This window comes from Equus przewalskii, chromosome 30 (assembly GCF_037783145.1).
Source record: "Equus przewalskii isolate Varuska chromosome 30, EquPr2, whole genome shotgun sequence".
NCBI classification, from domain to species: Eukaryota; Metazoa; Chordata; class Mammalia; order Perissodactyla; family Equidae; genus Equus; species Equus przewalskii.
This window is the reverse complement of record NC_091860.1, coordinates 24,994,004-25,008,044: the sequence shown is the minus strand read 5'-3', so window position 1 is coordinate 25,008,044 and position 14,041 is coordinate 24,994,004. Positions and strand designations below refer to the sequence as shown.

Genomic DNA, 14,041 nt, shown 5'->3' with positions numbered 1-14,041 from the left:
TCTAGCATTTTAGCAACATTTGAGGCCGAAACTCGTTTATCAAGTTTGTGGAGATGAGGAAGTAGGAAAAGAGGTGGGAGGACCTTTGTTGAAAAAAAAAGTGTTTAACTCTAATGTCCTAACTTCAACAGATAAAAGTGGAGCCAGTTGTTCCAGCCCCAAGTCCAGTTATCCCCAGATTGACGCTCAGAGTTGGTGCTGGCCAAGACAAGATGTAAGTATAAACATTTGAATTGGAGTGAAATAAGTTGACCCTAATCTTCCCTGCTCTTTCCTGATGGATTTAGAACTCTACAAACCTTTTCCAGGTATGAACGTGTAGGGTCAAGCTTTATTTTAAGAATTTTTCATTTTCAAATTTTTATTGGTTTCTTCCTCAGAGTAAATGCTTATGGCTTTATTTAACATAGAGGATCCTTTTTTCTTGTTCTTTTTCTCCTTTTTAAAGGCTAGCACATGACATTGTTTCTGCATGGTTCTTGAGGTCCTGGCTATTTGCAAAGTAAGAGACTGGGTATTGAATGGACCAACTGCCATATTACACCCAGGTGGCAGTAAGGCATACCTTCTCAAGTACGTCTTCTGTGTCGCCATGACAGAGAGTGAAGATTCTCTTCTTGCTCAGATGGCACATGGTTTTATTCTCTTTCTATAAAGCAAAGATACTGCCAAAGGCTTAGTGAAACAGCATACAATAGTAATGCTGAAGTCTGAATTGTCTGCTCTTTTTTTTTTTAAGAAAAATTCATTTTTGAGTTATAAATTAAGGCCGCAGTGTTCCCATGTGATCCTAATAAGGTGATGAAACATTGATTTTTCTTTCTTATTATTCAAAAATCATACTATATATCATTTAAATGAATTTCACAAGTTTGCAACCCTATGTTTTTACCAGTAAGCCTGAACATGGATTAGTTTACTTTGCAAACGATCACATATTATGTAGAAAATAGGCTTATAAGGCATTTAATTTTCATTTGGTTTTTAGCCATAAAAATGAAAGTAGGACCCATGAATTTCTTTAGTTGGTAGACAACAGAAAATTTGCTTTGTGTTCTCAGTAGTTTGTTCCATCTTAAATTTTGTGCGTATTTTATGCTGCTGCTTTTGTTAATTCCTAATGTAGTGCAGTGAAAAGGTCCACCGTCGTTCTGAGGAATGGTAGTTCAGAGGCACACGCTGTCTTCTGGAGACTGAGGGAAGAAACTCCAGATAGTCCGTACTTTTCTTACCCAAATTACCTGCGTAATTCCGACAGTACCCTTTTTGGTTCTGCCAGTAGAATCCTAGACCAGTGGTTGGTAGTATTGCTGACAAGCTTAGACAATGTAACAAAAATACTGTAGATTCAGCTCTTTTTTAACCAGATGCTGGTACAGTACCTGGTACCCTCTATCTTACTTGCGGAAATTTGAGTGATGTTCTTATCCGTTAACCAGCAGAGGACAGAGAGCTAGTTAGCAAGGAGACGCAACCAAAGTAACTATTCATACCCTCTCCTTGGAAATTCTATACTTGGGCTCATTTCTCTAAGAGGAAAATGTTCTTATTTAGCATTCAACAAATACTTTTCTCCTGCTGGTTCGTATTTGTTTCTGTTTTCTCAGTAAGTCGCCGTTACATAATCTTTACTTCTACACAGAGGTTTGCCTTGCTCATTCCCTTTAGAGACAAAAGGTTTGGGAAAAGGCATCAATAAAACTGTTCATCTTATCCACCCTTAAGTATTTTTGAGCCATTCTGTTGACTCTTTGTTTTTCTCCTCTCAATAAATCGCTTATATACCTAAGATATTGAAGATGTAGGAAATAGATCCTATTACTCTGGAACATATTAGGGAAGTTAGAATACCCAGACATTCTGGACAAATTGCCTATGAAAGTATAATAATATGTGAACTTTCAGATATTTAGGTAAATAACCCCCATATTATATGAATAATTAATCATTTGACCAAAGTGAGACACAAAGAAATACTTATAATGAACAGAGAAATACATGAGTGAAATATATTATATTTTAAATTAAAATAAGAGAAAAAGAGGCCCAAGTCACACGGCGATGGGATTTTATGTAAAATATAACTTAATCAGTATAGGTTTTTTTAATCTAAATCAGGGTCAGCAAACTGTGGCCCATGGGCCACATCCACACCACTGCCTGTTTTTGTGTGGCTCACAGCTAAGAATAGTTGAAAGAAATTAAAAGAAGAGAATATTTTATGACACATGAAAATTTATGAAATTAGAAGTAATCTTTTGTTCTTATAGTTTAAGAATACATGGCTTATTCCATGGCAGTTATAATGGAAAAGGGGTGGTAGATTCATATAAATGTACCTTTACTTACTCAGTTTGTGCACACTCGGGAGTGTAATGATACTCTTTTGAAGTGAAATTAATGAGCAGGCTGGGATTGAAACAGGGGGTCTGAATAGTTCAGGGAAGGGGGTTGTTTACTGCTGAAGAACAGGCAGAGAATAGAGTCTTTGGAAATTATGGGAAAAGGAAAAAACTTTACAGGGTTCAAATTATACCCTCTTGTTGGGAGATCTTTAGGACAATATTTAGTTTCAAAATCTTCTTAAGTGAAGTTATGTCTTCTGCCCTCGATCCAGGAAAGTACTTTGAGGTTAGATTATTTCCTCTATTCTCTATTATGCTTCCTTGAAGCATACAAAGATACCTTGTTTTTGCCTTGATTTAATTTGACTGGAAACTGTATTCTAGAAGGTCTATGGTGAGTGCAGCACCTCCTCCTGAGGCTGTTAAAATCCAAGATGACTTTGCAAAGACCTCAAATTCCCTTAGCATGTCCTCCAGGATTGGGTATCCAGAGTCTTAGTCTCTGCTGAAGATGAAACCAAAATACTAACCCGGAGATACAATCTCAATGCCTATGGAGTTTGTTAGAGTAGTATGAATGGGAAGAAACGGCACATTCAAGTACATTGCTAAAACATCTGAGTCTGGCCTAGCCTTCAGGTAGGTTTCGGCTTGCCCAGGAGCAGCTGCCTGGAACTGTATTGGTCAGGATTCTGAGGTCCCCCTTGGACTTGGTGACAAGGAGTATGATGAGTGTAGTGTCCGCTGTCATGGGATGGGCAAGTGGTACCACAGTTGCTATGTTATTTGTCATCTCAATCTTATCATTTACTGAGATTTGAGCAAGTGTAGGAAGAATGGTCCAACTTATGGCATTCTTTCATTTATTTTTCATTTATTCATTTCTGTGAAGAAGATAGAGCAAAGTAATGTGATGGAGTAATTTAGGGATGAGGACTGTTTCAATAGGATTGTCAAGAAAGTCATGACAAGGGCTGACCTCATGGCATAGTGGTTAAGTTCGGCATGCTCTGCTTTGGTGGCCCAGGTTCAGGTCCCAGGTGTGGACCTACACCACTCATTAGCCATGATCTGGTGGCGACCCACATAGGAATTAGAAGAAGACTGTCACAGATGTTAGCTCAGGGTGAATCTTCCTCAGCAAAAAAAAACAAAAAAGACAGACAGACATGGCAGAACAGGACCTGCAACTCTTCTAAAGTTAAATATGGAGCTATATTTATACAGCTCAAAATTCTGTTGAAGGAGCTCCTAATGAAAAAAGGTAATTTTAAATATTGGTAAAGGATTAAGAAAAATGTAAGTGTATATAAAGACTTTGAGATGAATAGTGGTGACGGTTAGGGGATTAAGCGTTCTTCCCCCCTCGCAGTTCTCAAGTGTGTCTTTAATGCTGTCCTCTCACTAGTCCTGGGAAGGAAGTTTCTGTCCTTTTCTCTGTCTGCCCCTTCACTCCTCCGCTCGGTCAGAGCGGCTCTTCTGCTTGCCGTGTTATTTCATCTGGTTAGTGGGGGTTTCTGTTGAAATGGTGAGCTGGTCATGCTCTTAGGGCATTGCTGTCCTTATTCAATGAGCTCACCAGAAAGGGGTCATTAATTAGACCCTTCCAGACATCCAGTAATGCTCAGTCTTTTTTCCCAATTTGTATCTGATAGTATATTTGATCAAGTGATAGAATCATTTATGATGGCTTTCATGAAAACAATATCTAATAGTATATTTATTTGATCAAGTGACACAATAATTTATGATGCCTTTCATGAAAACACTATGTCATCAATGATCATTCTAAATTTTCTTTTGACTGAGAGGTCACAACAGATTTTTTTTTTACAGATTTAACCCTTTTTCCAAAATATGCAAATTATGCTGAGATATTCTTCCGTGATCACTTTACTCCTGGTGATTATAGTTTTCTTTCTGCTAACATTTTGATTCCCAGTGTCAACACAGCCATGAGTATTATCAAGTTTCTTAAAATTCAGGAAATTCTTTCATTAGTCAAACCTCTCTTAGCAGAGGTGCTGAAAATTTGATGTTTTCCTTTTTGTGTGAGTAATTGAGGTTTTTGCTGCAGTTTACAGACTTTAGCTTGTGCCTGGGAGGGGGATTTTTAATAGTTGTAGTTTTTAGATTTTTATTTTTGTTTTCTGAGGAAGATTAGCCCGGAGCTAACATCTGCTGCCAATCCTCCTCTTTTTGCTGAGCAAGACTACCCCTGAGCTAACATCCTTGCCCATCTTTCTCTACTTTATATGTGGGACGCCTACCACAGCATGGCGTGCCAAGCGATGCCATGTCTGCACCTGGGATCCAAACTGGCCAACCCAGGCTACCAAAGCGGAACATGCACACTTAACCTCTGCGCCACCAGGCCGACCCCTACATTATTTATATGTACTGTGAAAACTAAAACTTTGCCATTAATCCTGAAAAAATTAAAGAGTTTAATCTTTTTTTTTTTTTAAGATTTTATTTTTCCTTTTTCTCTCAAAGCCCCCCAGTACATAGTTGTGTATTTTCAGTTGTGGGTCCTTCTAGTTGTGGCATGTGGGACGCCGCCTCATCACGGCTTGATGAGTGGTGCCATGTCCGCACCCAGGATTTGAACCAGCGAAACCCTCGGCCATCAAAGCAAAGCGGGTGAACTTCACCACTCGGCCATGGGGCCAGCCCCAAGAGTTTAATCTTTAAAAACAAAATATTTGTGGATATTTCTGGTCTTTTTGTGATCCAACCTTTTCTCATTAACACTTTTTGTCAGTACAGCTAGAAGTAGAAAATAATTATGGGCAATTACAAAAATAACCATTTAAAATATTTTTAAAGAAAATAAACATTTTATATTTTTTAAATGTAGCCAGATTTAGCTGAAAGACATTTAATCGGTGAAACATGTATGGTGGTGTTTTACTGATATATTCTTTAGAAAAATAGTAGCAAATGGTTTTTAATCCGACTTTCTGCATTTTTCTTTCTATCCTTGAAATGTTGTTTGTTCTTATGTAACTTTTTTCCAGTCTAAACAAACTTAGGGTACCTTAGAGGCAGAACATATAATAAAGTTACTAGAAAAGAGAAATAGGAACTAAGGCTAAGAAGGGCAGAAAGAAGCAAATGATTGCCCATCAAATATAATCACGGCTTTCTAGCAGTAAGGGCAAAAAGCGAAATACATTTTTAAAAAGGAAAGTGCCTCTTGGTTTTTCAGGAGAGATGAAGTTTTCCAAGGCAGTAAATTTACAACTTGATTTCCCTATGGAACCAGATGGCAGGAACAGTGTCTTCCCTGGCAGCTTTTCCAGCAGATACAAAGGCATTTTGTATTTGACAGTTTCTTACACCGACCCCTAATGTGAGGGTACAGCACAGAGGCGCACTCGGTGAAGGGGACTCTGTGAAGAGGCTTCTCATCTTCAGTTGAAGCACTCTCATTTTTTTTGGTGTTAGTCAAGATTCTCGGTTGCAAGCGACAGAAATCCAAATCAAACTAGCTTAAAGGAACAAAGTAAAGGGGTTTATTTGACTTTAGGTGAGGTGGTACCCAGGGTTCAAAAAGCGTCATAAGGACTCTGCTCACTTTCTTTGTCTCCATCTTGCCTCTGTGTGGTGGCAAAGATGTCCAAGTCGCTCGAGGCTGAGGTGGTTCTTAGGGCTCCATGTCCCTGGTGAACACCCCCGTTTCACAGCGTCCATTCTCAGTCCCCATCAAGGACTCCAGTTGGCCAGCCTGGCTCACCAGCCACGGTGGTGGGGGAGCCATCCCTGTCAGAAGGGGAAACGGTAGGTTCCAGAAGGAAAAGAGGGCTCTCTTGCCAGAATAAGGGATGAGGGACAGGCAAAAATAAGAGATATATTTTATTTTATTTAATTTAGGGAAAGGCAGTCAGATTTCATATTTTTATGAAAGCATGCTGAGGAGGCAGAGCAAAGAAACTTGTTTGTTTAAAAAAATGATCCTTTAGGAGTAAAGTTCAGAATATTTCAGAGCATTAGCCTGTCAGACTTCGAAGGCCTTTTGTTTTTCTATTTTTAATTTATTTCTCTTCCAGTAAAACTGTCTGCTTTTGATTTAAAAAAGGAAAGATTGAAAAGTGTTGATAGTTTGGTTTTGCCCTGCTGAGCTTGTCCCCGATACTGGAGCACTTCATAGGTATTTTGCCTACATTAGAAGCTAGAAAACAAGAGCAGTGACCCCCGAAAATCTTAAGAATGGCTATATTTAAAATGTGTGGCAAATGACTTATCTTTAATGCTAGTGAAAGATGGAAACAATACAAATGAAATTTTCTAGCCGCTGAACCAGAACACAAGTTGTGAGTTGTATACATTATTCTTGCTACTTGATTGTACTTATAAATTCAACAGATGCAAACCCACGTGTCTCAGTTATAACTCTGAGGGGAAGCAGGTAGTTAAAGTTTTTCTTATTTGGGTCTTCAGCCCTTTTCTGATTTTTCGAGACAAGGAGTTCTTGACCTCTGTATGTTACTCCCTCATGTTTACTGACATGAAATAATAATGACATCTCCAATTTTAATTTCTTCCCCTGGTACATTGGGTTTGCTCATTAACACCAAAGATGCAGTATGTTTAAGAGAAAAAAATAGTATATTGTCAGAAAAGCTGGCTTTAGGTTTTGGGAAATGCTTTTACTACACAGTAAAACAAGTGGAAAGATTATAATCAAAGCATTTCCATCTTCCTTGTAAACAATTGCAGCAGTGCTTACACGGATGCCACATTAGAAGACTTGGGAAAATTTACTGGATTCCATTCTAATGCAATTAGAGCTAATTTTGTTCTTTAAATGAATAAAAGGTCAGCTAGTAAATCTGGCTTATCTTGAGTCCAGACTTCAATAAATTGTTTTATTTAATTTGTTGTAAAAGATCTTATCCTTAATGGGTCTAGGTCTTATTAGTTCGCTTAGGTTTTAAAATATTTATGACCACCTTTTTAGATATGATTTGAATGATAGTTGGAAAGTTTCTCTCTGCAGTGTTATCAAGGCCCAGGATCACTAATTGAGTGAATATAGGAAGGTACTTAAGATTTGTTATCTAGAAAAAGCTGATGTGAACGTCCAGAATTTAACTGTTCTTTAACCTGTGACAGGCAGAGATAATTTAGCTGTATCATGGTACCCTTTTGGATACTATCTGACTATAATTTCCCCTAAAGATCAAACTACTCACGCTTCTGGTGTTTAAAAAGAATATGTACCAGCTGATAAAAACATTTAGGCACTCTTGTTGTTACTGACAACAAGACAGAAAATTTAAATTCCTTGCATTCTATTATTTCCTGTCGTTTCATGGGGCTGTAATATTGAAATAGTCCTATAAAGACTTGAGAGGCATAGTGTACTGCTTCTCTATTCCCACTTTCGCCTTTGCAGCTTATAGGATGGATATTCATGTCACTGCAGGACTTCTGTAATTTAGAATAATGCAGCCTTTTAAAAATATAAGTTGTCAGACTCTCAACACATGGGTTGAGGGGTATGTCACCACGTGGGACTGACTAGCTGAGTTACCCTGTCCGTGTGGATTTACTCTTTCGGGTTCCAAAACTGCAGCTATCCTCACAGCTTGTCCTCCAGGCTCCAAGAAGGAAGCAGCATGCCTCCTTAGTTTTAGGATCAGCTGCTCCTCCTGCGCCCTGCTTCATTCCCACCTTTCCTGCCCTCCCTCCCGAGGAAGTTCTTTCCCTTCGTTTTCTCTTGTCCTTTATCTTCCTTTCCTTCCTTTTTCTCATATCTTTCCTTCAGTCTTATATTTTCCAATCCTAAACCTTCTCACCTTCACCAAGCCTTCCATCTACATGAGAGAAGGCTATATAACTTCCTCTTCTCATTCTGACTTCTCAAAACTTGCTGTTTATATGGACTTTCTTCCAATTTTTCATTCCTAAACCCCCTGCATTCTGGGGTCTGCCTTGGAAACTATTCTGAAGCTTCTCATTCATTGCACCCATTGAAGTCCTCATCCCAGGTGCCCGTCCAGAGCCCATGCTGCAGCCCCTGTGATCATCCTCCTCTCTGCTCTGCTGGACCCTTGTGATCGTCCTCCTCTCTGCTCTGCTGGACCCTTGTGATCGTCCTCCTCTCTGCTCTGCTGGACCCTTGTGATCGTCCTCCTCTCTGCTCTGCTGGACCCTTGTGATCGTCCTCCTCTCTGCTCTGCTGGACCCTTGTGATCGTCCTCCTCTCTGCTCTACTGGACCCTGTGTTTCCCCCATCTCTCTTTGAGACTTTCTATTCCTTGTTTTTCTTGGTACTACACTTGTCTGGTTCTCTCTTATCATTCCTTCTGTTTCTCTTTTATGGACTTTTGCTTTCTCTTCTCGCCCTTGGCCCACCACTCTGTTCTTTCTCCCTAAATTTTCTTATTCACTCTTAGGTTTCATAATTATATGACGATGATTCCCAAATCTTTATTTCCAGCTCTGATTTCTCCCCTAAGCGGCACACTAGTCTGCCCAGTTACCTGCCAGAAAGTTCTGACTGGATGGACCAGAGGCACTTAACATAACATTTCCAAAATTTGAACACATCGTTATTTCCCCAAGCTTGTTCTTCTTCTTATGTTTTTTGTCTGTTGATGATGTGACCAGAACCTCCATTTTCAAGCCATTTGAGTTTCTAGGGGAACTTGAAAGAAGACAAGACCATCTGACTAGTAGAGTTGGGAGATTTATTTATGTCGTAGTAACAGACTCAACATCCTGAAAACTAAGATAGGAATGTCTCCCCGACTCCAAAAGCGTTGCTCTGAACAAAACTGAAGGGAAGAGGAAGACCCTGTCCTCAGAAGCCCCCTTTATCTTCACGTGAACCCTCAGCATCTTCAAGTCTGGACCCTCCTCTTCGTCTACGCGCAAGTGGTCAGTAGAAGCAGCCAAGGGCAGGATGTCTGTACCGTCTTCACAGGCTTCTGCAACTGCCCCAGCAAACGTCCTTTAGCTGGGAAACAGAAAAGCCATTAGATGCAAGACTGTTTTGCTTCCTGGGGAGAATGACTGAGAGTTTTTAAAGTTTTCCACTTTTCAAATCAAGTGAAAACTTTACCCGCACAGATCACCCGACACCTGTCTGAGCTCTAGGCTCTGCCCTCAGACTGTGAAAGCTCCAGCATTACCAGCCATGGTCACAGAAACATGAAACCCAAGGAGGGGTGATACCTCCCTTCCCCCCTCCCAGCTTTCCCCTCCTAACAGCCAGCCGATCCCCAGTCCCTGACAGTTTTACCTGCTAACATTTCTTAATTCCCTACCGTCTTCTCCATTCCTCCTGCCACTCAAAACTCTTCTCCATACTTACTCCCTCCAGAGCAATCTATCCGGAGCGCTTAAAACCCTGCGATGGCTGGCTTTGTATGTTGTAGCTCCACAAACTGCTTGCAGTTTCCCATATAGAACTGGGTGTTTTTCATCTTCCTTTCTTTTCTCAGGTCATCCTGTCTGCCTCAGATGCCCTCTGCCTCCACGCCCCCTCATCAGAGTAACTCATATTCATCTTTTTACACTGTCGTTTGTCATTGGGGGAAGTCATCGCTGCCCGTCTTTACACCCTACCCCCAGCTGGCCATCTTCTTCCAAGTGCCCAAAATACACAGTTGTTATCCAAATTATTCCACTTGGTACGCTTTATATGTCTGCCCTCTGTGACTGCCTTCTCCCCCAGATCGTGAGTTTCTTGGAAATTGAGTGTGTGCTGCATTCACCTTCTGTCTTAACTCCCAAAGAGCAGGAGGCACAGTAGACTGACGACAAATATCTGTTGAGACACGTTTGTGGATCCAGACAGTCTCTCAGCTGTTGAGCCGTAGAACTGATTTTCACTCTGAACAAACTTTGGTAAATTTGAAGTAGTATCAAAATAGGGTTTCATTGAGCTACTTTTACAGAAAAGCTGTGACATTAGGAGCAACCGTGTTTTTGTTGAGTAAAAACCCCTTAAAATGAGAGGCGTAACGGAGGACAGAGGAAGCTTACTCTTAGCCCTCCAGTGCAATAGACAGGCTTCCTTTGGTGTTGAAATCTTTGTCAGCGATTGCTTCTCCTTCTAAACCATGGCTCTTGGTATTTCACCTAATTTTAGAGATAATTTGAATAATAAGAAGATGCTAACAATAAGTTGCTTAAGGGAATTGGAAGATACTACAGGTGGAGTGACTGAATTTCCGAATTTGTTTTAAATAATATAAAGTCAGTCATTCTGTGGTCTGTGTAAAAGGGAAATGTGGGTTTCTTTAAGACTTGCAGTATCTTTATAATAACAGATGTACCACACATATACTCTGAGCAGATGAAAAATGATGCCCCTATATTTGAAAATAAAATTGTCAGAGTAGCTTTTCTTCCGAGGTACCCTGATTGTCCATCTTTGGCTCCCCGTGCCGTATGTACGTAGGGTTTTAATAAACGAGGATTAAATAAGAATGTCTGGGAAACAAAACACGGAAGACTCTGATCAGGACATAATAGGCCTTCAATAAATGTTTCTTATATGTTTTCTTCTTTTTAATGCTGACTGCAGACATTTGCTCTAAAGAGAAATACTTTCACTAAGATGTTACCTATATTCTCCTGCATCCTTTGGATAAAATCAGGTATAAAAAGCAAAAAGGCTTTTCAACACCTATTTTGAACAAGTATCACTAAATATGGAAGTACTTGGTTTTGTTTCTTAATCTTTTTTTCTGATTATAAAAATAATAAATGGTTAGTTTTGTGGTTTTTTTAAAAGATAAACTGTTTAGAAATGTGAACTTAGAAAGCAAAAGTTCCACTAAATCACTCTCTTTCCACAATAATCATGCTAGTTGTTTGGAGCGCTTTTCAGCAATTTTTTAAAAACAGAGTAGGATCATCTCACATACACTCCCCTACAACTTGCCCCCCGCCAAGAGCTCGTCATGGACGTTTGCCCAGGTCTGTGTGACGTGGTATTTTATTTACTATTGTATCGTAATTTATTTGTCTTTCCCATCACCAATCTGTGGACGTCTGAGTTGTTCCAGATTTTGCTATAACAAATAAAGAAACAACATCCTCATATACAGATCTTTGTTTATTCAAGTGTTGGTAGATCAAAGAATATGAACACTTAAGATTTTTAAGAGATTATCATGCCAAATTATCATCCAAAAAGCTATACCAGTTAAAATTCCCACCGACAGTAAAGAGAATGGAATGACTATATGTAGGAAGGATTAGTTAAATCTGGTGGTTCTGAAATTCTGAGAGACTCTGGAGCAGCTAATAAGTTATTTTATATGTAAAGCTAGATCCATTCTTTTTCTTCATGGACCTGTGAGTTGGTTTTATAGAAATCCTTTCTTCGTCGGAGGGAGCTTTTGATTTAAGAATAGTTGACGTTTACTGAGGCCGTTCCTGGGTATGTTCTGAAACGTGTTGATCGTTGGAGCTGTCTCCATCACAGGTGGCTTTTTGGGGGAGTGCATTATTCATGTAAAACGTAATACTGCAAACGATCATTTTCTTTGTGATAGTGTTTGTGCCTTGGAGTTCATTTATCAGATTAATCTGGGAAAGGGACCTGGTAAATATTGTGAGTTTATTCAGATGTTTGTAAGTATCCAATTTTAAAACACAGTTTTTAAGGCTAATATATATGATGTTGTTGGTACTGTTAAATCAAGGTTCTCAAGTAGGCATTTTTTTTAGTCCTTTGGATAATACCTCCTCCTTTTGAAGACAAATGTCTGTTATAAATCCCCCATGAATTTCTAAGATGGTGCATTGTTTGTGTGTGATACTCAAAAGTTTACTTTTGCACGAATACCAGAGTAAAAGTTTTGTCTGTGAGAAATCTTTAGTGTTGTATTTGTTGCCGTTTTTTAGTCATCATCTAGATTTTTTCCAGGCTTTTTGTAGAATATGTTGTATCAAACTTGGCCTTGTCCCCAGTTGTGGCAGAAATGACCTATTGTGAATTCAAGCACATTTTCTACCAGTTTATCAACCCAGAGGAAACAGACCCAGAAGTCCCAAAGAAGGTTCTAAATGACGCAGCAGAGTTCCTGCGTCCGTCCGCAAACAGTCACTGTGGAGTTGTGCTCTGCTGGGCCTGGCTCATGTGTCCTGCCTTGGAAATAGGAGTAAGATAAAGCCAGACCCTATGGACTGAAAGTGGGAGGGGAGAGAGTCTGAAGGCAGGAAGGGAAATGGACGCTGCATGGAAATAGGCAAACGCAGCAGGTGTCCATTCTGCAGTGGGAATGTTTCATTTTAAGTTTTCTCCTTCGAACTGGCTTAGATCTTCTGGTGTGCTGAATGTTAAAAGCCACTATATTTATAGATATATATTTATTTATTTGTATTCATGATGTTGTGAAACCTCTATTTGGGTCATTTGTTTACGAATCTTTCTTTCCATAGATTTTCTTTGCTGTTTTAAATTTCCTATGAAAGATAATATTAGGCACCTGAAATTGCTTGGCCAAATTTAATGTTGTCTGGTTTGGAATTTCAATCTATATGAATTGTTGGTAACATCAGTAAGCTTATTGAAGGAAGATTTTGGAGTTTCCCCATAGGGTGCTGTGTACACTGTAGATACTAAATTATAACTTGTTTGATAGAAACTGCAAAATTTGTGTTACCTTACTGTACGGGCTTGTTTAAAAGCTGACATCCTAGCTTCTGGAGACTGTAGTATAACGGTAATATTGGCCCTGCTATGAATTGTATTCTCTAGCTATTTCTTTTACAATATCTCAGCGTTGGCTACAAAACCCTTTGACTTCAGATGCAGATAATCTCAACTGGGTAATAATGAGACAGAAACTGGTATTGGGTCACGATTCAGAGCTTGAAAAGTCATGCTCCTGGTATATATGTATAAACTACGTCTATGATAGAATATACTTATCTGATTTTATGTTAATAAATATGTGCTGCATCTTAAGTATGGTATTATTCTAAAACTTATTATAATTAAAAGACTATATAACTGTTAAAATTAACTGTATATATTTTAAAGGGTTTGTTTTTGTTGTTATCTTAGATTAACTACTAGAGCGCTTCTGGCTAAAGTTGGACATTAACCTGTTTTTGAACATAGCTTTAATTTATGTTATGATGCGATTGAAGAAATACTGATTTGTCTATGTATGGACATGTGAGCTAAAACATATAGGAGAATTAATGTGTCGTCAATACTCTTAGTCTCATTGATTCTGAAGAAATAAGATGAACAGAATGAGTAAATCACAATTTTAAGTGGTAAACAGCCATGTTCCAGTTTTTCCTCATGAAAGCCAAGTAACTAAAGCAGAATGTCTGCAACTTTTTTTTGTCTTCGTTGTTGTTTATTTGTCTGATAATAAATACAAGGAAATCCACCTATGCCTCATATTTAGATCACTTTCAAAGTATATTGACAGGGTAAATTTTGAATTGCCTCTACTTTTTTCTGGCCTTTCTTATATGAATTATTTTTCTGTATGCATGCATACATTTATAAATCGGTACATGTTTTTTAAAGTATTATCATTATTTAATTTTAAAGCAAAGAAACTAGAAGAAGAAAAACAGCTCTTAAATAAGGACTGAAGTTTCAGATTTTCTGGCATTGACTCTTCTGCTCATTTGTGCTCCCTAATGTAAACATCTGAATTAAAACCATTCAGAGATGACCTGTCAGTTCAGTGGTCTCCGTTGCTGGG

The 14,041-nt window shown here is 38.9% G+C and overlaps 1 protein-coding gene across 5 annotated transcripts in view; it reads left to right on the top strand.

The window, feature by feature from the left end:
• Nucleotides 1–14,041, top strand: part of TAF3 (TATA-box binding protein associated factor 3) — a 179,462-nt gene that overhangs the window by 142,933 nt on the left and 22,488 nt on the right. For all 5 annotated transcript variants that reach the window (XR_546296.2, XR_546292.2, XR_011535008.1 and 2 more), the window contains exon 4: nt 132–214. Coding sequence is in view for 2 of the 5 variants with exons in the window: in XM_008529077.2 (XP_008527299.2) it covers nt 132–214 (83 nt within the window). In the remaining 3 variants the exon portion in view is untranslated. The remainder of the gene's footprint in view (nt 1–131; nt 215–14,041) is intronic.